Source organism: Elephas maximus, chromosome 17 (genome assembly GCF_024166365.1).
Source record: "Elephas maximus indicus isolate mEleMax1 chromosome 17, mEleMax1 primary haplotype, whole genome shotgun sequence".
In the NCBI taxonomy this organism is placed as follows: Eukaryota; Metazoa; Chordata; class Mammalia; order Proboscidea; family Elephantidae; genus Elephas; species Elephas maximus.
In genome coordinates this window covers 61,659,921-61,685,248 of record NC_064835.1, presented here as the reverse complement: position 1 = coordinate 61,685,248, position 25,328 = coordinate 61,659,921, and the positions used below count along the sequence as shown (strand labels likewise).

General features: G+C 41.5%; 1 protein-coding gene and 1 pseudogene across 2 annotated transcripts; one reads left to right on the top strand and one right to left on the bottom strand.

The window, feature by feature from the left end:
• MTHFD2 (methylenetetrahydrofolate dehydrogenase (NADP+ dependent) 2, methenyltetrahydrofolate cyclohydrolase) lies at window positions 1–25,129 on the top strand. Of its 2 annotated transcripts, XM_049856596.1 has the most exons (8): window positions 1–139; window positions 8,423–8,607; window positions 10,784–10,906; window positions 11,305–11,457; window positions 12,112–12,219; window positions 13,188–13,280; window positions 13,805–13,930; window positions 23,931–25,087. In XM_049856596.1, exons 1-8 carry the CDS (start codon window positions 39–41, stop codon window positions 24,092–24,094), a joined length of 1,053 nt encoding a protein of 350 aa, XP_049712553.1. In that variant the 5' UTR covers window positions 1–38; the 3' UTR covers window positions 24,095–25,087. The 2 variants fall into 2 exon arrangements, with proteins under 2 accessions (XP_049712553.1, XP_049712554.1); XM_049856597.1 differs by lacking the exons at window positions 12,112–12,219; window positions 13,188–13,280 and having other exon boundaries at window positions 23,931–25,129.
• Window positions 15,420–16,202, bottom strand: LOC126060430 (neuromodulin-like; annotated as a pseudogene).
• Window positions 25,130–25,328: the final 199 nt, after the last annotated feature.

Sequence of the window (25,328 nt, the reverse complement as noted above, 5' to 3'; positions counted from 1 at the left end):
GCGTCTGCTTCTCTCCCGGCGCGGGCTCCGAACCGGTCATGGCTGTGCTCTCGCTGGTGGCAACATTTGCCGCCCGGCTACTCCGGCCGGCGCAGAGCTGCCGCCCCCACTGTCGCTCCCTCCACCTGTCGGCAGTGCGGTAAGAGGGTCGAGGAGCTGAATGAAAGCGGAAAGTCGGGGAGAGCGGAAGGCGACGGCTTCCCGAGGGGCTCCGAGGGGTGTTCTTCTTGAGGGTCTCAGCTCCGGGTGGTGGTGGCCGCCGAGGCGGGTGGCGGGGCGACGTGGCAGCCGAGCGCGGCAGCAGCCCGCGGCTTGGACGCTGGCTCAGCGCGGAGGGCGGGTACCCTGAACTCGCCTCTCGGAGGAGCGGGTCTCCCTCGGGGCTGGGGCGTCCTTCTGTCTCCGGGCCAGTCCGCCGGCCGGACGGCGCTGACCGTGCAGCGCAGAGGCGCAGGCGGCTGGTGCGTGGGACGTCTGGATGTAGTGGCGACACAGGAAGGTGAAGAGTTGGGCCAGAGCCTACCGGCCTCCCTTGGCTGTAACGCCGAGACTTGCCTTGGAGAAGGCAGAGGGGCGCTTTCACAAGCGCTGGGAAGGGTCTGATATGAGCAGCCTTCAGCCTGCGGTTCCTTCCCGGGACCCTAGCGGCGGAGGGCATGGGTGCAGTCTGATGAAATCCCCTTGCCGGCTTGCTGGCTGGGTACCCGCACTTCCCTCCACCGCCGGGAGGTGGGTGGGGCTCGCGCTGCTCTTCCAGCGTCCCTCTCGCCCCTCAAGAGAATAAATGTACCGTGGTCGCCAGGGCTTAGACTGCAGACCCCACTCTGTGCTGGATAGTGCCGGGCAGAAGTAAATGAGGTGATAAATACCCAGCAAGAGAAGAAGGAAAGCTCTTTTTACCTTTCTCTCGAGATGCAGTGGAGCCTGGGTGGCGCAGTGGTTAAGAGCTGCAGCTGCTAACCGAAAGGTCCGCAGTTCAAACCCACTAGTCGCTAAGAAACGTTATGGGGCATCTCTACTCTGTCCTTTAGGGTCGCTATGGGTCGGAGTCGACTCGACAGCTACCGGTTTAGAGACGCTATAGGTTTTTTTCCTGGTCTTTCTGGACCTCAAGCTCCCGTTCTTAAACCTAGGTTGGAGAGTCTTGGGGGGGGGGCTGTTATTTCTCTCCCCAAATCTATGCACTCTGCTTCGTCAACCTTTAGAGTCTTTCTAGTGCCAGAGTCCTAAGCAGTCCCTTTTTTCAGCAAACGTTTACTGAACTCTTACTGAGTACCAGGGCTGCGGTACTGTGGGAATTCAGAGATGAATAAAAGCTTTTCTTTCCTTGGTGGAACTCACGTACCTGTTTAGGAGCAGAAGACAGGCACAATTTCCACTCAGTGTAAAAGTTCCGTAGGAGACATTTCCAGGATGCTGTTGGAAAATAGAATGTGGATTAATGTGTTCTTGAAGGAAGACTTGACATTCAAGCTTTTCTCGGTCTGACCCTGACCTGCCTTTCCAAAAACCCCATCTTTTATTATTGCCCCTTCTCCTCCCCACCCCGAACCCTTTTTTGACTGCTGACCAAATGTGCCTGTGGACCAGTCAGGTCATAGGCTTTCATGATTGAAAAGAGATTTATAAAAATCCTTTAATTCGTCATGTAAAAAACTGGAGCAGTTTGCTCACCCTCCAGGAACAAATACTCTTTCACTTTCCGTTTCTGAATGACAAAGTAAGCTTCCACATTTCTGAAGCAAAACATATTATCTGTTCTGCACATCTGGTATTTACAGCTCTTGGGAGGTATTGCTTTGATTACTGCTGGCTTCATAAATGTAAGGCAATATCTTTTTTTTTTTCTTTAAGGTTGGTGTGAGAGTTTTTCATATCACAAGTTTCAGGTTTCAGCAATGTACATCTGGCGGATAGTAGGATAGTCTAGGACACAGTGAGATACAGAGAAAAATGAACTTTGGAGGCAGAGGTTTAAGTTTGAATTTTGTTTTCTACCATCTTTGGTTTCTTTCCTCTTCAATATAACCAAGGGGACCTGGTGGTGCAGTGGTTAAGCTTTTGACTGCTAACCAAAAGGTCGGCAGTTCAACTCCACCAGCCACTCTTTGGAAACCCTGTGGGGCTGTTCTACTCTGTCCTATAGGGTCGCTATGAGTTGGAAATCAACTCTACGGCCATGGGTTTGGTCTTTTTTGGTTTAATATAACCAAACCAATTGCCATTGGGTTGACTTCAACTTGTGGTGACCCCATGTATGTCAGAGTAGACTTGTGCTTCACAGGGTTTTCAGTGGCTGATTTTTTGGAAGTAGATTGCCAGGCTTTTCTTCTGAAGTGCCTCTGGGTGTACTCCAACCTTTCAGTTAGCAGCTGAGCGTGTTAACTGTTTACACCATCCAGATACACCTTTCTATATAACAGGATTATTATAATAGCTCCAAAGTGATTGTAAGAATAATGTATGTAAATCCCTTGGCAAAATAACCAATTACCATCAAGTCGATTCTGACTCATGGCGAAAATACCTAGTGTTTAATAGATATTAGTTTCATCTCCCTTTGTGTCATTCTTCACTCAATCCTGGTTCCAGTACTGTCCTGGGTTGAATTGTGCCCCCCCAAAATATGTGTCAATTTGGTTAGGCCATGATTCCCAGTATTCTGTGGTTGTCCTCCATTTTATGATTGTGATTTTATGTTAAAGAGGATTAAGGTGGGATTGTAACACCCTTACCAGGTCACATCACTGATCCAGTGTAAAGGGAGTTTCTCTGGGCTGGGGCCTGCACCACCTTTTTCTCTCAAGAGATGAAAGGGAAGCTAGCGGAGAGTGGGACCTCCTACCACCAAGAAAGCAGCACTGAGGGCAGAGCAGATCCTTTGGACCTGGGGTCCCTGTGCCTGAGAAACTCCTTGACCATGGGAAGATTTATGACAATGAATCTCCCTCTAGAGCCGACAGAGAGAAAGCCTTCCCCTGGAGCTGACACCCTGAATTTGGACTTGTAACCTACTAGACTGCGAGAAAATAAATTTCTCTTTGTTAAAGCCATCCTCTTGTGGTATTTCTATTATAGCAGCATTAGATGACCAAGACAAGTACTCGGTAGGTAACAATAGTTAGAACTCTTCTCAAAATAACTTGGTCATGAATTGTAAAATGCCTCATATTAATTTTTCATGGAAAATTATAGTAATGTAAGCTATTAAATTAGGAGGAAAGTGAAGATGCTACTGATTTTTCATTCTGAATTTATTAAACAATCCTCTTCTTTCTAGTCTGTTGATTCATTATTTTAATAGAAAAAATTTAAAACACATCTGTGACAGCATTCAGTTCCTAAATAAATGCTAGCTAATATAGTTACACTTTTTGCATTCCCTGTGGGACTGAGCTGAATCTCCTTTTCCTGTTTACACTGGGCGGCAGTTACTTTATCTGCCCCTTGGCAAAGAGAGGAGCTAGGTAATGACACGTTCCCTAGGCTGTTTCACTTTTTGCGGAGTTGTGGGAAGCAGAGGAGGGCTAAATAATATGAAGGATTGTCAGTACATTGTGGCTTTGTTCTTGTTGCTCTTTGACAGTTTTTTTTTTTTAAAGCAAATTGGCATAACATCTAGAACCTGCCTTTGGAAGCTAAGGACTGGGACTTGGAACACTGGGTTCTCCCAGAAGCCTGTGTCCTATAGCATTTTTAGCCCAAATGTGCTGCCACCATTTTCTCTAAGTATTTTGCCTTCAGAATGAAGTGCAAGCGGAGCCCATCTCACTGATTATTTTTTTATATACAGGCAGTCCCCTGGTTACAAACGTCCTACTTACATACAACCCATAGTTAAGAACCAAGCCCCGTAAAGCCTATTATATTAAAAACTGGAGGTATATACAATGGCTCATAATAACAAACTGATATTACTTGGCAACACACATCAAAATGTTATTATTATTACCGTATTATGTTAAAAATGTTTTATTGTATCTGGAAGTGTTTCTTTGATGCATTTAATGCATCCAAGAGTTACACTATATACCATATACTAAGAAAAACATTTGACTAACTTAGATACATAGGAACCATGTACGAACTGTAGCTAACTGTTTAGTGTCTTAGGTACAAATTCAGTTTAAAGACAGATGCATAGGAACAGAATTCGGAACTCATTCTTAATCCGGGGACTGCCTATAAACCCATCGCTGTCGATTTCGACTCATAGCCACCCAGTAGGAGTAGAACTGCCCCATAGGGTTTCCAAGGAGTAGCTGGTAGATTTGAACTGCCGACTTCTTGGTTAGCAGGCAAGCTGTTAACCACAGTGCCACCAGGGCTACTATATATATATATATATACACATACACACACAAACAATATACATATACACACATTTAATACACAGTAGATATGGTTAAACCCAAAAAAACCCAGTGCCGTCGAGTCAATTCTGACTCATAGCGACTCTATAGGACAGAGTAGAACTGCCCCATAGAGTTTCCAAGGAGCACCTGGCAGATTCGAACTGCCGACCCTTTGATTAGTAGCTGTAGCACTTAACCACTACGCCACCAGGGTTTCCTCAAATATTATCTATTGTAAATTACGGATGTGTGTGTGTGTATGACTGTAACCAAGAGAGTAGAAAATCAATCTTTATTAAACGTGTGGCTGGCACTTTATATATATTATTTCATTCAATATAAATGACTATCTTTTTTAAAACTATTTTTTTGTTGTTGTTGTGAATATACACAGCAGAACATACACCAGTTCAACAATTTCTGCATGTACAATTTAGTGACACTGATTATATTCTCCAAGTTGTGCAGCCATTCTCACCCCCTTTTTCCAAATTGTTCTTCCCCATTAACATAAACTAACTGTCCCCTAAGTTTCCTATGTAATCTTTTGATTTGCTATTGTCAACTTGATCCCATATAGATAGTTCTTAAAAGAACACAGTGTTCAAATGACTGTCCTTTTTAAGTAGTCTTTTCCTCTACACTATCCCAGGGTTTGGAATGTATTTCTGGCCTGAGGCGATGTTCCTGGTACTAATATAGATCAGAAATGTTGTCAGCGGTGTTTGTATCACCAAAGCCCTTTTAGTGATGTCTCCTACCACTCTAATTCTGAAATGGTTTCGTAAATACTAATATGTTTTCATTTCCTTAATATACCATGGATATATATTAAATGCTATAATATATTTTGTGCCACGCTAGAATCATTCCATAAAACCTTGGCAAAAGTATTTGGTTTGCTATAAAATTATGAGACCTTGATACCTCACAAGATACAAATACAGATTAACAGAAGGCAGTTGTGCTCCTGTAGGGTCGTTATGAGTCAAAATCAACTCGACGGCAACAAGTTTGGTTTTTAGATAGAAAATTACTGTATTATATCTAAAATATTGAGATTTGGTTTAAAGTAGGTATTTAATGATAATGCAAGTGAAAAGGAGGTTTAAAGATGGGTTTTTAAAGCTTTAAAATTCTATTTTAGCTAACAGTGGTCTTGAGAGTTAATTGGAGACTCTGAGTGGTGCAAACGGTTTGTGTGCTAGGCTGCTAAAGAAAAAGTTGGCAGTTTGAGGCCACTCAGAGGTGCCTTGGAAGAAAGGCCTGGTGATCTTCTGAAAAATCAGTGATTGAAAACCTTGTGGAGCACAGTTCTACTCTGACATACTTGGCATTGCCATGAGTCAGAATGAGCTCCATGGCAACCAGTTTAATGGTTTTGACAATTAATCCTATCTGACCATACAAGATACCCAGTACCTTGATGTTATCCCTGAGAATTAAATACGTGCTGTAAGGGGAAATTGATGTTTCATTGGTGTTGGAGGTTGGAAAAGTCCTTATATGACACCTGGGGCAGAAACCTAAAGGTAAAGACTTGTTTTTGGTGGGATCTTTTTGCCTAAGGAACAGATGCTTATCTTACTTTAAGTAAATGGCGCTTTATTCAAAGGATGTGTGAAGAAATAAAGACACTAGGAGTCTTTCACATTTGGGCCTTCTGGCACGCAAACACAGGAAGGGCCTCCTAAGCAGTTCTCCTGGCAGCTGTTTACAGACCAGAACTAGGTTTCACTTTCCTCATTGCCCCACGCCCGGCAACAGTCTTCTGACCCTTCCTCTGATTGTCTCCCATTAGTGTGGTTGCCGTCCTTTGTCTCTGCCCCCTGAGGTTTTAGTTTGAACTCTCTCAGAAAGAAGCCCTTACTGGTCCAGCTAACCACCTCTGTTCCCTTTGGGCTCAGTTCTGCACCAGCTGGACCGCTGGCCAGCCTAGAAATTGTTGCTGTTGGCCAGATCCTCACTCCTGCTCCGTCAGCTGTGTGTGCTGGGGCGGGGGGGGGGGCAGTGGGGTCCTGGCGTAGAGCACACATATCATTTAAGAGAAGGACCCTCATCTAGTCTCCTCCCTCCCCCCACCCTTACCAGGATAGTCTTGGCTGTGGGAAATGGTAGGCATTTTGAGGTTTGACCTGTCCAGTGTATTGTTTATTGGTTTAACTACACAAAACAGTGTACACATTTAAAAGTACCATAAAACTTAAAAGATAATCGACTAAGAATTGGTTTGTAACGTGACTGGGCACAAAACACAAACTACAAATAGTGTGTAAGCATCTAGGAAAAACTGTTGAAACTTGTGGTGGCAAGGGGTCAAACTCAAACCCATTGCTGTTGAGGTCGAGTCGATTCCGGCTCATAGCAGCCCTGTAGGTCAGGGTAGAACTGCCACGTAGGGTTTCCAAGGCTGTAATCTTTTTTGTGTGTGCTTTAGGTGAAGGTTTACAGAGCAAATTAGTTTCCCATTCAGTAGTTTATACACAGATTGTTCTGTGACGTTGGTTGCAGTCCTCGTACTGTGTCAGCACTCTCCCCACTATCACCCAAGTTCCCCATTTCCATTTGTCTGGTTTTCCTGCTCCTTCCTGCCTTCTGCTCTTTGCTTTCGGGGAGATGTCACCCTTTTGATCTCATATAGATGATTGTTCTAAGGAACACTTTCCTCACAGGTGTTATGAGCTTATTATTGTTTGGCTGAAAGGTGATCTTCGGGAATGGGATCATTTCCAAGTTGGAAGGGTATCTAAGGGCCATAGTCTGGGGGGCTCCTCCAGTCTCTCTCAGACCAATAATTCTGGTCTTCTTTGTGAATTTGAATTCCGCCCCCCCCCCCATTCTAACTGGGACCTTCTATAGTGATCCTGGTCAGAGTAGATGGTAGTGGTAGCTGGGCACCATCTGGTTCTTCTGGTCTCAGGCTAGTAGAGGCTGTGGTTCATGTGGTCCATTAGTTCCTTGGACTAATTTTATCCTTGAGTCTTTGGTTTTCTTCACTTTCCTTTGCTACATGTGGACAGAGACCGATTGTTATATCTTAGATGGCTGCTTGCAAGCTTTTAAGACCCCAGATGGTACTCACCAAAGTAGGATGTAGTATGTTGTCTTTATGAACTATGTCATGCTACTTGACCTAGATGTCCCCCAAGACTATGGTCCTTAGCCTTCAAGCCCAGTAACTCAGTCCTGAGAAGTGTTTGTTAATGTCTGGGATGTTTCCGGGACTGTACCCCCTTTGTGCTCTATTATATATATGTGAATATATATATACTGCACATACAAACATGTGTGTATAAATAGCCACAGCCAGGCCTCTATATGCACTTGGGTGTACTCCCATGCGCACTCCCACACTTAGTGTACGTATCTACCTATGTATCCAGTCATAAATTATTGTTTGTTATTACTGTTGTTGCAGGATTATGTTATAGTACTTACCGTGGTCGTCTTTTATTCTTGTGTACCTCTCAGTGTCTTCTGCTGCTCCAAGGCTGTAATCATTTCCTGAGTAGTTTGCCACATCTTTCTCCTTTAGAGCAGCTGGTTGGTTTGAAGTGCAGATCTTTCGATTAGCAGCCAAGCATTTAACCACTGTGTCACCAGGGCTTCTAAGGGGTCAAAAAAAATACAAATTAAAACAATGAAGAACACACACACACACACACACACACACACACACACATGTGTTTGCCTGTCAGCTTGGCAGTAATCACGGGGCAGAATGGTGTAGTGGTTAAGAGCCTGGGCTTTGGACTAGGGCAGATCTGGATCTGAGACCCAGCTTGGCCGTGCACTAGTTTTCATTTACTTAAATTCTCTGAGCTTCAGATTAATGGTACTATTTCAGTCAACGTTCTCCTTCTAATCATGTAGCCAAACACAACTTTACCATTTTGAATCTGTCCTTTAGATTTCAGTTGTCCCTCAGATTAGGCACCATGTGTTTTAATCTAAACTTTGAATTTTGGGTGTTTAATAACAATTTTTTTTTTTTTTTTAATAGTCTGGTCTTTACTTTTGACAAAAGCTCATGCTACTGGGATTTGTGACTCTGTTGCCTTTTGTAGAGGTGAAGCTATTGTCATTTCTGGAAAGAAACTTGCCCAGGAGATTAAGCAAGAAGTGCGGCAGGAGGTGGAACAGTGGGTGGCATCGGGCAACAAACGGCCATACCTGAGCGTGGTTTTGGTGGGAGAGAATCCTGCAAGTCATTCCTACGTCCTCAACAAAACCAAGGCTGCTGCAGATGTGGGTACGTGGCGCTCTCAAACCCCGATGGCTGTTCAGTTGAGGTTACTTTCAGACAAATTCCGTTATAACCTATTGTTCTTTTTACTGATTGGAAAACACAAGCAGAAGAGACTAATGTAATTCAACTGTATTCAAAACTGTCATAGAGTGTGAATTGCGTAATGAGAAACTAATTTGCTCTGTAAACTTTCACCTAAAGCACAATTAAAAAAAAAATTGACTTAAATGCAAAAAAAAAAAAAAAAAAAAAACTTCTTCATAAAGAAATCCGGCTGTATCTATTGAGGAGGCTGGTAGGCTAGGGCAGGAGGAATGTGACCAGTATTCTTGGTGTCTTCTGAAGTATAAGCTAAATTCTTTTCTTAGTCTTATCAGTTGACAGATGACCGTGACCACATTTTTCATTTCCTTTCCTTGAGCAATAGTGAGAGTCGCTGATGGAGGTGTTTGGGCGTTTACAGTTTAAGGCAATGGGGCATTGGAGGGGAAGTTTGTGGAGACCTCAGTAATATGGCACAGAACACCCTTCAGTCATAGATTTGAAGGAAATGACTCTGCCTTCTGGGAAATGGCTTTTGATTGCTTCACCGATTTGATCCAAAGCCAGTTAAATCACATAATTTAGAAGTAGTCAGATTTTTCCTAAGATACAACTACTGGTCCTTCTTTGTCTGCAACAAAAGAGAAAGATGGAAAGTCAAGAATCAGAAAAGAATGGGTCTACAGGAGTAATTGTCTGCGTGAACCACTGCCTCCTCCGCTTTGAGACCAGAGGAACTAGGTGGTGCCTGGCTACCACTGCTGAACAGAACACAGTAGATCAGTCCTGATAAAAAGGGAGAAAAATATAGAATAGAACTTAAAATTCTTAAAGAATTTAGACTTACTGGACCTATCAAGTGGAATCTGGTGGTTAAAGTTCTTGGCTGCTAATAGAAAGGTCGGCAGTTCAAACCTACCAGCCACTCTGCAGGAGAAAAATGTGGCAGTCTGCTTCCGTAAAGATTACAACCTTGGAAACACTATGGGGCAGTTCTACTCTGTCCGGTAGGGTCTCTATGAGTCAGAATCAACTGAACAGCAATGGGTTTGGGTTTTTTTTGGTCTGGACCTGTTGAGATTGGAGGAATCCCCAAGACTATGGCCCTGAGTTGCTCTTCAGACCTTGAATTAAAACTATCCCCTGGAGTCACCTGTAAACTAAGTAACAGGTTAGCCCAAAGAATAAAGATTGTTATCGTTGAGTATCCTGTTTTGAAAAGAATTGTATACGACCAACGGGTCAACAGCTATTTTAAAGCATAGATGAAAAGCTTAGGGGGCAGGGAGATCAAGTAAGTGGAAGTGAAACAACTAGAACAGAAATACTGAGGGTGTTGACACAATGTAAAAGTGAAACCACTGTCACTGATCATTATGTCTAGAAACTGGAGTGGGAGTTGGTTTTACTGTGTATATTTTCACCAAAAATAAAATTAAACAGAAAAAAGTAGTTGGATTTTTTAATGCAGAAGGAGTGGGTCTGGGTGATGGGAGGCTTGTGTTCTGGGTCTTGCTGTACTGGACTACTGTGTGACTACAGCTAAGAGGTGAGTGGGCTCAGTTGTGCCTCTGCCCACTCCTCAGGGGTCAGTGTCAATGCCAAATGCCCTTCTGCCCCGAAGGGCTGTGAAACCACCGGCTTGGCAGGGCTGAGAGTTACTGGGCCAGTGAGCTCTTGGTATGTGCTGTTCTTTATCACTGAGAATAGAGATCTCTTGCCATTTTAATTGGAAAAACCTTTAGACAAATCCAGGAAATAGCAAGGTATGATTTTTAAGACATTGGGAGGTAGCATGGTGTATTAGAAGGCATGGACTTGGGAACCTGAAAGATCTGGGTTTGATATTCTGACTTTGTCACTAACTGCCTTGTTATTTAACCTCTCTAAGACACAGTCTCCTTGTCTGTAAAACAAGGTTCATGATTACATGGAGTATTGTAAATAAAGTGGTGAGCCAGTATTTGCTAATGTATGTATTTGTGAAGTTACCTGTCTACGTTCCTTGTGAGCCAGCTCAGCTGCCAGGGTGCGTGTGATGGTGAAAAACCTCTGGTGGAGGAACATGGCGGGCAAAACGGTAGAGCTCATTCAGTGCCTAAGCTTTTTTTTTAATCTTGAGATTTTCTCATAATAGGAATCACCAGTGAAACAATTTTGAAACCAGCTTCGATTTCAGAGGAAGAGCTGTTGAATTTAATCAGTAAACTAAACAATAATGACAAAGTAGATGGCCTCCTTGTTCAGCTTCCTCTTCCGGGTGAGTTTTGAGCTCCATCTTTTACAATGATTCCTGAGGAGTAGGGAGGCTTGTTACTTTATAAACCTGCCTCTTACGGAGGATTTGACTTAAAAGGGGAGGTAAACCAAGAGAGTGAATATTCGATTAGATAAGGGCCAGACTTGCTCAGATGACCAGTCATTCCTTAATTTTTAACTTGAGATCTTGATTCAAAGGACAGGGAGGGAAGCAGTTGTATAGAGGATATTGGCTTTGCTATTGGTGTTTGGTTTGGCTTGAAGTGAGCCCCGTCGGTGCAGATGGAGAAGTAAATCATGGAGGGAAATGGGTTTGCGTGAGAAACCAGGTAAGCTGGAGTCTAGCTGTGCTAACTATGTAACGGCGCATCAAGGCCGTTGCCCTGATTTCTTTTTCAGAGCACATCGATGAGAGGAAGGTCTGCAATGCCGTTTCTCCAGAAAAGGATGTTGATGGCTTTCATGTAATTAATGTGGGGCGAATGTGTTTGGACCAGTATTCCATGTTACCCGCTACCCCCTGGGGTGTGTGGGAAATAATTAAGCGAACCGGTAGGTATATCTCATACTGGTATGGCTGTGTTAGTCTTATAAAAATTCTTGGAAATGGTAAAAATTCATATAGTTCCTAAGAGTGGATACCCTCCCCCCACAACCTCTAGTCCTAACCCCCAGAGGTAACCACTCTTAACAATTTCCCATGACTATTTTTGCCTAGTCTAGAAGCCTCAGTGAAGGAAACTGAAGACTTAATAGTGGTGATAGTGCATTCATGTAACATTTTGTAGTTTACAGGATGCATCTTCTTTTTTCTTTTAACCTTCACTCTGTGTAGCAAGAGGAGTCCCTGGGTGGTGCAGACTGTGAAACACTCAGCTGTTAACCAAAAAGTTGGCAGTTTAAACCCGCCCAGGGACACCTTGGAAAAAGGCCTGGCAGTCTGCTTCTGAAAGGTTACAGCCTTGAAAACCCTATGGAGTGCAGTTCTTCTCTCACAAACATGGGGCCACCATGAGTGGAATTGACTGGAGGCCAACTGGTGACTGGTATGTGTAGCAAGTGATAGCTCCAGTTGGCTGATGAGGCAATAAGCTTGGTGACTTCCTTCATTATCAAAATGAAGGCCATCTGACTTCCTTTTCCTTTGGTGCTCGTTCTAAGACAGTCTGGCACTAGTTTTAATGCTAGTATATATTATTTTCTTAGGAATTCCAACCCTAGGGAAGAATGTGGTTGTGGCTGGAAGGTCAAAAAATGTTGGAATGCCTATCGCAATGTTACTCCACACAGATGGGGCTCATGAACGTCCTGGAGGTAAAGGAATGGGTGGTACAGCTTGTCCTCTTCTCCCTCCTGTGAGAACCTCAGGGTTTCAGAGTATTAACTGTGCGTGGAACAGGTCTTTGGGGAATAACCTTTGCCTGAGAAGCTGTACTCAGTGTCACCAGGGAGTTATTTATTATGGAATTAGTCCAGAAATGAATGTACCTCATAGAAATTTGAGTTTGGGTATGAGCATACTTACAGAAATTAGAATTTTCCTGTAGTCTTATATGATGACCTAGATAGACTTGCATTTAGAAATTTTCAGTTGTGGCTTTGATAGAGCTGAGAAGCAGTTCTTATTCAAAGATAGTTTTACATTCTGTGTCATTTGGTAGGAAACAATCAGACCATTGCAAAGGCTTAAATTGATACGAATGTAATGTGTCATTGTATCAAGTTCTGTTGAATAGTTTGGGGAAAAGCCTTGTAAATCAATGTCATGACATGTGATTATGATCTTACGTGATTATATCAGAAATAATGGCAAAACTTTATTTCCAGGTAATATCTTGCAGCATACTTTTTTTTTTTTTTCCAAACCTTGAGTAGTTCTTGTGGTATTTTACTTAGAAAAGGTAAAATCTAGAAAGGCTGTTAACTAGGATAAGGAAGAAATCTAATCACATACAACTTCAAAGGATAGAGCTAGGACTAATGGGTTAAAATTACAAAAAAAAAATCTAGTATTAATCTAAAAAGAGCAAATAACAATTAGCTGTCTGGAAAATATGGTGCAGGCATTAAGCCAGCTATTTTTCAGAGATGTTGAATTTCTGCAGTGGCATGATTGAGACCTAAGATGCTCAGAGTCAAGGCAACTGGGAAAAAAAAAAAAAAAGTAACATTTTTGAACTATTTAAAAGGGTAGGTTTGAGGTGTATGTGTGTGTGTGATGTGACTGAACAAACAATCGCAGCTTTGGTTCAGAAATCAGGACACCTGTTTTTCCTTCACAGGCGATGCCACTGTTACAATATCTCATCGATACACTCCCAAAGAGCAGTTAAAGCAACATACAATTCTTGCAGATATTGTGGTGTCCGCTGCAGGTGAGAACACAAGGAGGGGGACAGAAGGACTTCCCTTCAGAAGGTTGAAGATGCACCCTTTACCTGTTGTAGTCCAGAGCATGCCTGCCTGGCTGCTACTCCATTCCTCAAACCCCTAGGTGAGGCTGTAGCTGTGGCTGGAATACTGGTTTCCAGTATTCCACCATAGTCTGGAAGAATGAATGTTGTTTCTCAAGTTTCAAAATATCTCTGTTTATTACTAAAAAAAAAACAAACAAACCCATTGCCGTCAAGTCAATTTTGACTCATAGTGACCATATAAGACAGAATAGAACATCCCTATAGGGTTTCCACAGAGTGGCTGGTGAATTCAAACTGCTGACCTTTTGGTTAGCAGCTGAGCTCTTAACCACTGCACCACCAGGGCTCCTTTACTTACTATATAAAGTTTGTAAGTTTTTATAAAATGTTAACGAGTCTGCCAGGTCTGTTGAAATTAAAATTAGACAACAATCTAAATTCAGTGCTTCATAAATTGGTCATTCTTATCTCCCTATTTCTAGGCATTCCAAATCTGATTACAGCAGATATGATTAAGGAAGGAGCAGCTGTCATCGATGTGGGAATAAACAGAGTTCAAGATCCCATAACTGCCAAACCCAAGTTGGTTGGAGATGTGGATTTCGAAGGTAAATGATAGAATTTTTAAAGAACAAAATCAGTAAATACTATTTTTATTAAAAATAAAATCAGGAAATACTTCCTTTAGGGGACATTTAAGAGAGATCACTTTCTTTTGCTTTAACTTTTTTTTTTTTTCATTGTGTTTTAGGCAAAAGTTTACAGTGCAAATTAGTTCCTCGTTCAAAAATTTATGCACAGATTGTTTTGTGACATTGGTTGCAATCCCTAAAATGTGTCAGCACTCTCACCCTTTCCCTTTCTACCCCGAGTTCTCTGTGACCATTTGTCCAGATTTCCTGTCCCTTCCTGCCTTCTTGTCTTTGCTTTGGGGCAGGTGTTACCCATTTGGTCTCATACACTTGATTGAACTAGGGCACGTTCCTCACGTGTGTTATTGTTTGTTTTATAGGCCTGTCTAATCTTTCGAAGCCCTGGTGGCACAGCAGTTAAGTGTTCGACTGCTAACCAAAAGGTTAGCTCCTTGGAAACCCTATGGGGCAGTTCTGCTTTGACCTATAGGGTCGTTATGAGTTGGAATTGACTCGGTGGCAACAAGTTTGGGCTGTTTTGGGTTTGATCTAATGTTTGGCTGAAAGGTGTACTTTGAAAGAGGCTTTAGTTCCGGGTTAGTCAAGTGTCAGGGGTTCCTCTAGTCTATATTCTCAGGGGTTCTATATTCTCAGGGGTTCCTCTAGTCTCAGACCAGTAAATCTGGTCTTTTTCTTTTTTTTTAATTTCAATTTTGTTCTACATATTTCTCCCACTCTGTCTGGAACCCTCTGTTGTGATCCCTGTCAGAGCAGCCCAGGTGGTAGCCAGGCACCACCCAGTTCTTCTGGGCTCAGGCTGGTGGAGGCTGTGGCTCATGTGGTCATAGACTGATATTTTCCTTGTGTCTTTGGTTTTCTTCATTCTCTTTTGCTCTGAAAGTGGTGGGACCAATTTATGTATTTTTATTTTATTTTATGCTAATTGGCACATTTGCTTTATTTATTTTTAAAGCAAATGCGTTTTTGAATTTGTTCCTTTTTGTTCATTCCATCACATTGAAAAGGAGAAAAAGAAAAATGTTTTTGAATTCACTTGCTCTTTTGGACTCCTGGGTTAGATGAATGGAACATTGCATACACACCTGGAACAGAGAGATAGAGAGGAAAGTGGACTCCCACAGGGCCACATGCACCAGATCAAAAAACTTGGATACAGTGTAAGAATTTTCCAAAATGATTGGCTCATCATTACCACAAACTCTCCATAACAACACCAAGAAACAAAAATGTTTAAGCCACACTTTTTGACTTGGGATCTTTCCCACTTTTTTTTTTTTTTAAGTGTACCACACAGAAAGAAAGAGGGCTACTGGGTGGGACAAGACAGACTGACAGATGTGAGCAGGAGAGGAGGGAAAACTTCAGAATGGAGTTGAGCAGAGGGTGGGACAGACAGGGGTCCGGAGAGGGGAGGGTGGGTACATGAAAAGCCATTTCTAAAAGTTCAGGCATGTTCTTGGTCCACCTGGCATTCTCCTTTACCCTCACCTTGCCGGGCACTTTGCTTAGGTTTGGTTTCATCTACAGCTTCTATCTTCTCTTCTGCTTGGCTGCTCTCCGCAGTCTCCATTGGAGGCTGAGCCATTTCCTTGGCAGCAGCAGGCAAATTAGTCCCTTCTTTAGGCTCCTTCTTGGCTGGGCATCGTCAGTGAGGACAGCAACTTATCAGTGGAAGCTTTAGTGGTACTTACTATGTTGGCAGAGCCAGCCTTCTCCTCTGAGGGGGCAGTAGCCTGAGGGGCTGCCTACTCTGTGGCAGCATCGGGGGCACCCTCCCCTTTCTTTTCTTCAGAAGGAGCTTCACTTGCTTTGCAGGTCTCCTTAGGCTTGGGGCCAGTGGTTGGGGCTGCCTTAGTGGTAATGGGGCTGTCTCCCTCCTTCTGTACCCCACCAGCAAGAGGGACTTTATCCTTCTCATTCATTTCAGCCTTAGCATCTTGGGCATCACCCCACCCTTCTTCTCTTCTTTGAGCTTTTTCCTTTTTATGTGTCCATGGAAGCTAGGCTGAATTTTGGTGGCAGCCTTGTGAGCTTTATCTTCTGGTTTGATGCCATCTTGTTCAACCTTTTGGTCCTTATTTTTTCAACCTGTTTGGTTCCTCTCATACAGCACAGCATGGTTGTATCATCCCTTGCCTTCTTCCTCCCAATATATGTATTTCAGATAGGTGCTTGCAAGCTTTTAAGACCCCAGACATGATTCACCAAAGAAAGATGTAGAACATCTTCTGTATGAACTATGTTATGCCAGTTGACCTAGATGTCCCCAGAGACCATAGTCCCCAGCCCTCAGCCCCAGTAACCCTGCCTTGGTCAGGTTGTGCTGACTTTCCTTATATTGTGTGTTGTCTTTCCCTTCACCATAGTTAACACTTGTCCACTATCTAGTGATTTCCCTTCCCTTCTCTCATAACCATCTGTCTTAGTTATCTATTGCTGTTATAACAAAAATACCACAAGTGGATGGATTTAACAAAGAGAAATTTATTCTCTCACAGTCTAGGAGGCTAGAAGTCTGAATTCAGAGTACCAGCTCCAGGGGAAGGCTTTCTTTCTCTGTTGTCTCTGGAGCAAGGTCTTCATCATCAATCATTCCCTGGTCTGGGAGCTTCTCAGTGCAGGATACCTGGGTCCAAAGGACTCGCTCTGCTCCTAACGCTGCTTTCTTGGTGGTATGAGGTCCCCCTGTCTCTCTGCTTGCTTCTTCCTTTTATATCTCAAAAGAGATTGATTTAAGATACAACCTAATCTTGTAGATTGAGTTGCCTCTAATTGCCTCTAATCCTGCCTCATTAATATCATAGAGGTAGGATTTACAACACATAGGAAAATCACATCAGATGACTAAATGGTGGACAATCACACAATACTGGGAATCACGGGTTAGCCAAGTTGACACATATTTTTGAGGTAGACAATTCAATCCATAACAACATCAAAGATTGTTTTTTTCCTGTGTGTAAACTTTTTCTTGGGTTTTTATAATAGTAGTCTCATATAACATTTGTCTTTTTGTGACTGACTTATTTCACTCAACATAACTCCCTCCAGATTCATCCATATTGTGAGACGTTTTGCAGATTCATCATTATTCTTTATCGTTGCATAGTATTCCATTGTGTGTATGTACCATAATTTGTTTATCCATTCATCTGTTGATCAGCACTTAGGTTATTTCCATATTTTTGCTATTTTGAATAATGCTGCAGTGAACATGGGTGTGCATATGTCTATTGTGTGATGGCTCTTAATTCTCTAGGATATATTCCTAGGAGTGGGGTTGCTGGATCATATGGTATTTCTATATCTAGCTTTTTAAGGTGGCGCCATATTGTTTTCTACACTAGTTGTACCATTTTACCTTCCCACCAGCAATGCATAAGAGTTCCAATCTCCCCGAAACCTCTCCAAGATTTGTTATTTTCTGTTTTTTTTTTCATTAGTGCCAGTAACGTTGGAGTGAGATGATATCTCATTGTAGTTTTGATTTACATTTCTCTAATGGTTACTGCCTTGGAAACTCTATGGGGCAGTTCTACCCTGTTCTACAAGGTTGCTATGAGTTGGAATCGACTCGACGGCAGTGGGTTTTAATGGCTAATGATCCTGAGCATTTCCTCATGTGTCTGTTAGCTACCTGAATGTCTTCTTTGGTGAATTGTCTGTTCATATCTTTTGCCCATTTTTTAATTGGATTGTTTGTCTTTTAAGTGTTCTATAGATTCAATAATGCATTGCTTATCTGGGGCCTCTTTCTTTTCCATATAAAGTGAGCAATTAGTTTTTCCATCTGATTAAAAAATGCTGTTGATCAGAAGGTCAGCTCAGCTGGACTGGACCAAAAGCAGTTTCCAGGATAAACTGAATGCTTCAAAGGTCAGCGGAGCAAGGGTGGGGGTTTGGGGACTATGGCTTAAGGGGACTTCTAAGTCAATTGGCAAAATAATTCTATTATGAAAACATTCTGCATCCCACTTTGAAATGTGGCATCTGGGGTCTTAAATGCTAACAAGTGGCCATCTAAGATGCATCAATTGGTCTCAACCCACCTGTATCAAAGGAGAATGAAGAACACCAAGGTCACATGATAACTATGAGCCCAAGAGACAGAAAGGGCCACATGAACCAGAGACTTACATCATCCTGAGACCAGAAGAACTAGATGGTGCCCAGCCACAACCGATGACTGCCCTGACAGGGAACACACAGGGAACACAACAGAGAACCCCTGGGCAGGAGATCAGTGGGATGCAGACCCCAAATTCTCATAGAGAGACCAGACTTAATGGTCTGACCGAGACTAGAGGAATCCCGGCAGTCATTGTCCCCAAACCTTCTGTTGGCCCAGGACAGGAACCATTCCCGAAGACAACTCATCAGGCATGGAAGGGACTGGACAATGGGTTGGAGAGAGATGCTGATGAAGAGTGAGCTACTTGTATCAGGTGGACACTTGAGACTGTGTTGGCATCTCCTGTCTGGAGGGGAGATAGGAGGGTAGAGAGGGTTAGAAACTGGCAAAATTGTCATGAAAGGAGGGACTGGAGGGAGGGAGCAGGCTGACTCATTAGGGGGAGAGTAAGTGGGAGTATGGAATAAGGTGTATATAAGTTTATATGTGACAGACCGACTTGATTTGTAAACGTTCACTTGAGGCTCAATAAAAATTATTAAAAAAAAAAATGCTGTTGATATTTGGATTGGAACTGTGTTATATCTGTAGATCGCTTTGGGTAGAACTGGCATTTTAACAATGTTGAATCTTCCTATCCATGGAGCATGGTATGTTTTTCCATTTATGTAGGCCTCTTTTGGTTTCTTGGAATAGTGTTTGTAGCTTTCTTTGTATAAGTCTTTTACGTCTCTGGTTAGATTTATTCCTAAGTATTCTATCTTTTTAGGGGCTATTATAAATGGTATTGTTTTCCTGATTTCCTTTTCAAAGTTCTCTTTGTTGGTAAATAGGAATCCAACTGATTTTAGTACATTGATCTGGTATCCTGCTACTCTGCTGAACTTTCTATTAGTTCCAGTAGTTTTCTGGTGGAATCTCTGTGGTTCTATATGTATAGGATCATATCATCTACGAATAGGGATAGTTTTACTTTTTCCTTTCTGATTTAGATGCCCTTTATTTTTTTTTTTTTGCCTTATTGCTCTAACTAGGACTTCTGGCACAATGTTAAATAGGAATGGTGATAAAGAGCATCCATGTCTTGTTCCCTTCCTCAGGGGAAGTGCTTTCAGTCTCTATCCATTGAGAATGATGTTGGCTATTGGTTTTATATAAAAACCAAAAACCAACCCCCTTGCCTTTGAGTCGATTCCAACTCATAGCAACCCTATAGGACAGAGTAAAACTGCCCCATAGATTTTTCAAGGAGTGGCTGGTGGATTCAAACTGCTGACCTTTTGGTTAGTAGCCAAGCTGTTAACCACTGTGCCACCAAGGCTCCTGTATTTGTATGTTGTTGCTGTTGTTAGGTGCCATCAAGTTAGTTCCAACTCATAGCAACCCTATGTGCAACAGAACAAAACACTGCCTGGTCCTGTGCCTCCTCACAGTTGTTGTTATGCTTGAGCCCATTGTTGTAGTCAGTGTGTCAGTCCATCTTGGTGAGGGTCTTCATCTTTTTCACTGACCCTCCACTTTACCAAGCATGATGTCCTTCTCCAGGGACAGATCCCTCCTGATAACATGTCCAAAGTATGTGTGTAGTCTCTCTATCCTTGCTTAGGAGCATTCTGGCTGTACTTCTTCCAAGACAGATTTATTAGCTCTTCTGGCAGTCCATGGTATATCCAATATTCTTTGCCAACACCACAGTTCAAAGGCGTCAATTCTTCTTCAGTCTTTCTTATTCATTGTCCAGCTTTCGCATGCATATGAGGCTATTGAAAACACCATGGCTTGGGTCAGGCGCACCTTAGTCTTCAAGGTGACATCTTTGCTTTTCAACACTTTAAAGAGGTCTTTTGCAGCAGGTTTGCCCAATGCAATATGTTGTTTGATTTCTTGACTGCTGCTTCCATGGGTGTTGATTGTGGATCCAAGTAAATTGAAATTCTTGACAACTTCATTCATTTCTTCTTTTATCATGATGTTTCTTATTGGTTCAGTTGTGAGGATTTTTGTTTTGTTTATGTCGAGGTATAATCTATATATATATTGAAGGCTGTGGTCTTTGATCTTTATCAATAAGTGCTTCAAGTCCTCTTCACTTTCAGCAAGCAAGGTTGTGTCATCTGCGTATCGCAGGTTGTTAATTAGCCTTCCTCCAATCCTAATGCTGCATTTTTCTGCATATAGTCCAGTTCCTCAGACTGTTAGCTCAGCATACAGATTGAATATGTATTTTGAAATGATACAATGCCAATGTACACCTTTCTTGACTTTAAACCACGAAGTACCCCCTTGTTCTGTTCAAATGACTGCCTCTTGATCTATGTGCAGGTTCCTCCTGAGCACAATTAAGTGTTCTGGAATTCGCATTCTTCGCAGTGTTATACGTAATTTATTATGAGGCACACAGTCGGATGACTTTGCATAGTCAATAAAACACAGGTAAACATCTTTCTGGTATTCTCTGCTTTCAGCCAGGATCGATCTGACATCAGCAGTGATATCCTTCATTCCATGTTCTCTTCTGAATGCAACTTGAATTTCTGGCAGTTCCCTGTTGATATACTGCTGCAGCCGCTATTGAATGATCTTCAGGAAAATTTTACTTGTGTGTGATATTAATGATATCGTTTGATAAATTCCACATTCAGTTGGATCACCTTTCTTGGAAATAGGCATAAGTATGGATCTCTTACAGTCAGTTGGCCAGGTAGCTATCTTCCAAATTTCTTGGCATAGATGAGTGAGCACTTCCAGCGCTGCATCTGTTTGTTGAAACATCTCATTGGTATTCCATCAATTCCTGGATCCATGTTTTATGCCAGTGCCTTCAGTGCAGCTTGGACTTCTTCCTTCAGTACAATTGTTTCCTGATTATATGCTACCCCCTAAAATGGTTGAACCTCGGCCAATTCTTTTCGGTATAGTGATTCTGTATTCTTTACATCTTCTTTTGATGCTTCCTGGGTCATTTAATATTTTCCCCATAGAATCTTTCAGTATTGCAACTTGAGGCTTGAATTTTCTCTTTAGTTCTTTCCCCTTGGGAAATGCTGAGTGTGTTCATCCCTTTTGTTTTTGTATCTCCAGTTCCTTGCACATGTAATTATGATACTTTACCTTGTCTTCTGGTGCTACCCTTTGAAATCTTCCGTTCAGCTTTTTACTTCATCATTCCTTCCTTTTGCTTTAGCTACTCTACATTCAAGAGCAAGTTTCAGAGTTTTGTCTGACATCCATTTTGTTCTTTTCTTTCTTTTCACCCTTTTTAATGACCTCTTGTTTTCTTCACGTATCCTTCTTGTCATTCCACAACTCGTCTGGTCTTTGGCCATTAGTGTTCAGCGTGTCAAATCTGTTCTTGAGACGGTCTTTAAATTCAGATGGGATCTCCTCTAGGTCATACTTTGGCTCTCCTGGAGTTGTTTTAATTTTCCTCAGCTTCATCTTGAACTTGCGTATGAATAAGTGATGATCTGTTCTGCAGTTGGCCCTTGGCCTTGTTCTGACTGATGATATTGAGCTTCTCCATCATCTCTTTTCATAGACGTAGTTAGTTTGATTCCTGTGTATTCTGTCTGGTGAGGTTCATGTGTATAGTCACCATTTATGTTTTTGAAAATAGATATTTCTAATGAGTATGTTGGTGGTCTTGCAAAAGTCTATCGTGTGATCTCCCACGTCACTTCAATCACCAAAGCCATATTTTCCAACTACTGACCCTTCTTCTGTTTCCAACTTATACATTCCAATCACCACTAATCATCAATGCATCTTGATTGCATGTTGATCAATTTCAGACTGCAGAAATTGGTAAAAATCTTCAATTTCTTCATCTTTGGTGTTAGTGATTGGTGTGTAAATTTGAATACTAGTCATATTAACTGGTCTTCCTTGTAGGCGTATGAGTATTATCCTATCACTGACAGTGTCGTACTTCAGGATAGATCTTGAAAAGTTCTTTTTGACGATGAATACAATGCCATTCCTCTTCGAGTTGTCATTCCCAGCATAGTAGACCATGTGATTGTCAAATTCAAAATGGTCAATACCAGCTGTTTCTTCTCATTTTGAGTTGTGCCACATCAGCAAATGAAGGTCCTGAAAGCTTGACTTCATTCACATCCTTAAGGTCAATGCTACTTTGAGGAGGCAGCCCTTCTTCAGTCACCTTTTGAGTGCCTTCCAACCTGAGGCGTTCATCTTCCGGCACTATAATCAGACAATGTTATGCTGCTATTCATAAGGTTTTAACTGGCCAGTTCTTTTCAGAAGTAGACCATCGATCGGGTCCTTCTTCCTAGTCTGTCTTAGTCTGGAAGCTCAGCTGAAACCTGTCCACTATGGGTGACACTGGTGGTATTTAAATATCAGCATCACAGCAGTACACAAGTCCCCACAGTACAACATACTAATAGACACACGGGGGTGGTTTTATATAGATGCCCTTTATTATGTTGAGGAATTTCCCTTTTATTCCTATTTGATTGAGAGTTTTTATCAAGGATGGGTGTTGAGCTTTATCAAATGCCTTTTCTGTGTCGATTGAGATGATTGTGTGATTCTTTTCTTTTGTTCTATTTATGTGGCGTATTCCATTGAATTTCTGATGTTGAACCATCCTTGCATACCTGGTGTGAATCCCACTTGGTTGTGGTGTATTATTTTTTTGATGTGTTGCTGAATTCTATTGGCTAGAATTTTGTTGAGAATTTTTGCATCTGTCTTCATGAGAGATACTGGTCTGTAATTTTCTTTTTTTGTGGTGTCTTTGTCTGGCTTTGGTATCAGGGTTATGCTGGCTTCATAAAATGAATCTGGGAGTATTCCTTCCTTTTCTACACTCTGGAATAGTTTGAGTCAGATCTTTTCCTTAACTTTTATACTTGTTACCATGGTAATACCACTTAAAATGCTTTCCATTTACGAGAAGTCTTTTTAAATTATAGCCATTTTAGAATCATTTTAGGTGTTCCTAGCATAAAATTATGGAGAGCAGGTATAATATGGAGAGCAATTGTTTGTTTATTTTCTTAGGCCTTTTTCATAGTTGAAACCACTTCATGACTTTTAACACATTTGAAAATTTAAGAAAGTGATTTTTTTTTTTTAAATCATCGAGTCTCCTAAAAAGGGTTACAGATTTCTCATTTTCACGTTGGAGGTAAGATTACAGACCTGGAATATTAAAATGATCCATGAAAAAGCCACATTCCTGAAATTTTGGAAAATGCTAGTAGATTTCTCCTTTCTGTCCTTAAGGTATCAGGTTTATCTGAGTCTCGTGCTGATAATCCAGTTTCTAGCTTTCTGTTTAGTTAAAGTAGCCAGACCTAAGCCTAGGTATCTTAAGTATTTTTCCTTTTAAAATTGGGTAAGAGCAATCTTACTTCTCACATTCTTTGCTTAATGTTTCAATTTCTTAAAATTAAGAAAATGTTGTAGGTAGGTATTAATTAGGGTGGTGCTTATTACTACATATTATCATATATATGTGTAATATTTTATTATATCTCCCACCTCCTGAGATGTTTCTTTTTAAATGAATTTAATGGGAAGGAACCATATGTCTGGTTGGTAAATTATAGGTTATTCAGATATACAAGTATTTGTTGAACAACTCTGCTCATTATTTGTGTGCTATCTTATTAATGTGTTCAAAACCTTTACTCTTGAGTAATGTAGATGTTGTTTTTGTGTGTGAGTTTAAGGTTTTTAAAAGTGCTTATGTATATTATTGCTTTTTCTTTGCATACTTCTTTCATAATATGTTGACGCCATACAGTTCCTTTGCCGTAATTGAAGCAGAGTGCCTTTCCTGTTTTTATGTAGGAGTCAGGAAGAAAGCCGGGTATATCACTCCAGTCCCTGGGGGCGTTGGTCCCATGACAGTGGCGATGCTAATGAAGAATACCGTCATTGCTGCAAAAAAACTGCTGAGGCTCGAAGAGCGGGACGTGCCAAAGTCTAAAGAGCTTGGAGTAGCATCTAATTAACTGTTGTATCTTCTGTGTGATCACCAGCATTCCAAGCCACTTCAAGAAGCAAAACAGCCCAACAGAAATGTGGTATTTTTGATTGTATTGAAATGGTTGAAAATGATGCTTTGTATTTATCGAAAGCTGAAATGGGTGGGTGTTTGCACACGTAGCTCTGCAGTACCTCCCAGGGGAGCACTCCACTGTCATGCTGGGTCTTAGGATCTAGCCAAGAGCAGCCAGTAACCGAGTGATTAATATGGGGACATTATCACTTTGAGAATGGATGTGTAACTTTGTCAAACCACTTCAGTTGTTAAAATTTGCCTTTCCTAGGATTGCATTTCCCAAGTGCTACTCCAAGAAGAGTTGATACTTTACGTTCCAAACCTGTTGAGTTCAGCTGTTCAAACCAAAGAAAAAGTGTTGCTGGAGAAAATAGTAATTGGGTATAAAAAAATTACCCTGATTTATACGTGTATTGACTGAAAATCAGGTTTGTCTAAATAATATTAAATTGGGTGGGAAGGAAGGAAAGCTACATGTTAATAGTTCTCCTAAGCTGTCACGTTGTGGTTTAGGTAGTCATTTGGAAAACGTTTAGGGTTGTTCTGTTTGTTACTAGCTCTTTTATGTATGTTAGTAATCAGCGAGGTCTCTGATTTTAGTTTTCCAGGACCGAAAAGCTTATTTTATAAATGATGTGTGTTGTCATATTTGGCTTTTGCTATATCTTTAAACTCCATTGTTAAATTTTTGTACTATCAGAGGGTGTCTATATGGTTTCTTGGTATATCTTGAAACTATTTTTGAAAAACAAAACTGATACAGAGTTGGGCTTGTTAATCATTAGGCAGCTTATGTAAGTATGCAACTTATTTTTCCACCAAAGAATTGTCAGTAGTTACCTGCTTTTCTCTGATGTACCTGTTGGCTTTCCTGAAAGGTTTTTAAGAGCTTGAGTTAATAGTTGAATTTAATCAGACCTTGATTAAAGCTTTTAAAATTTTATTTTTTTTTTTAATTTTTTTAATAAAACACTTCTGTCTGGTATGGAATGAGTCTTCTGAAATAGTGCACCAGCCTACTACTACCTTACTAGTTGTCTAACTAGAGGTCGTTTTTCTTATTGAATGTAATCAATGTGGATATTCCTGTGTTTGGTAACAGCCAACCCTAGCCTTAAACAAACGGGTTGAAAGAGCTGTGGAGAAACCAGCCTAGTCCTTTTTGCCTTTTGTCCCAGCAGGTT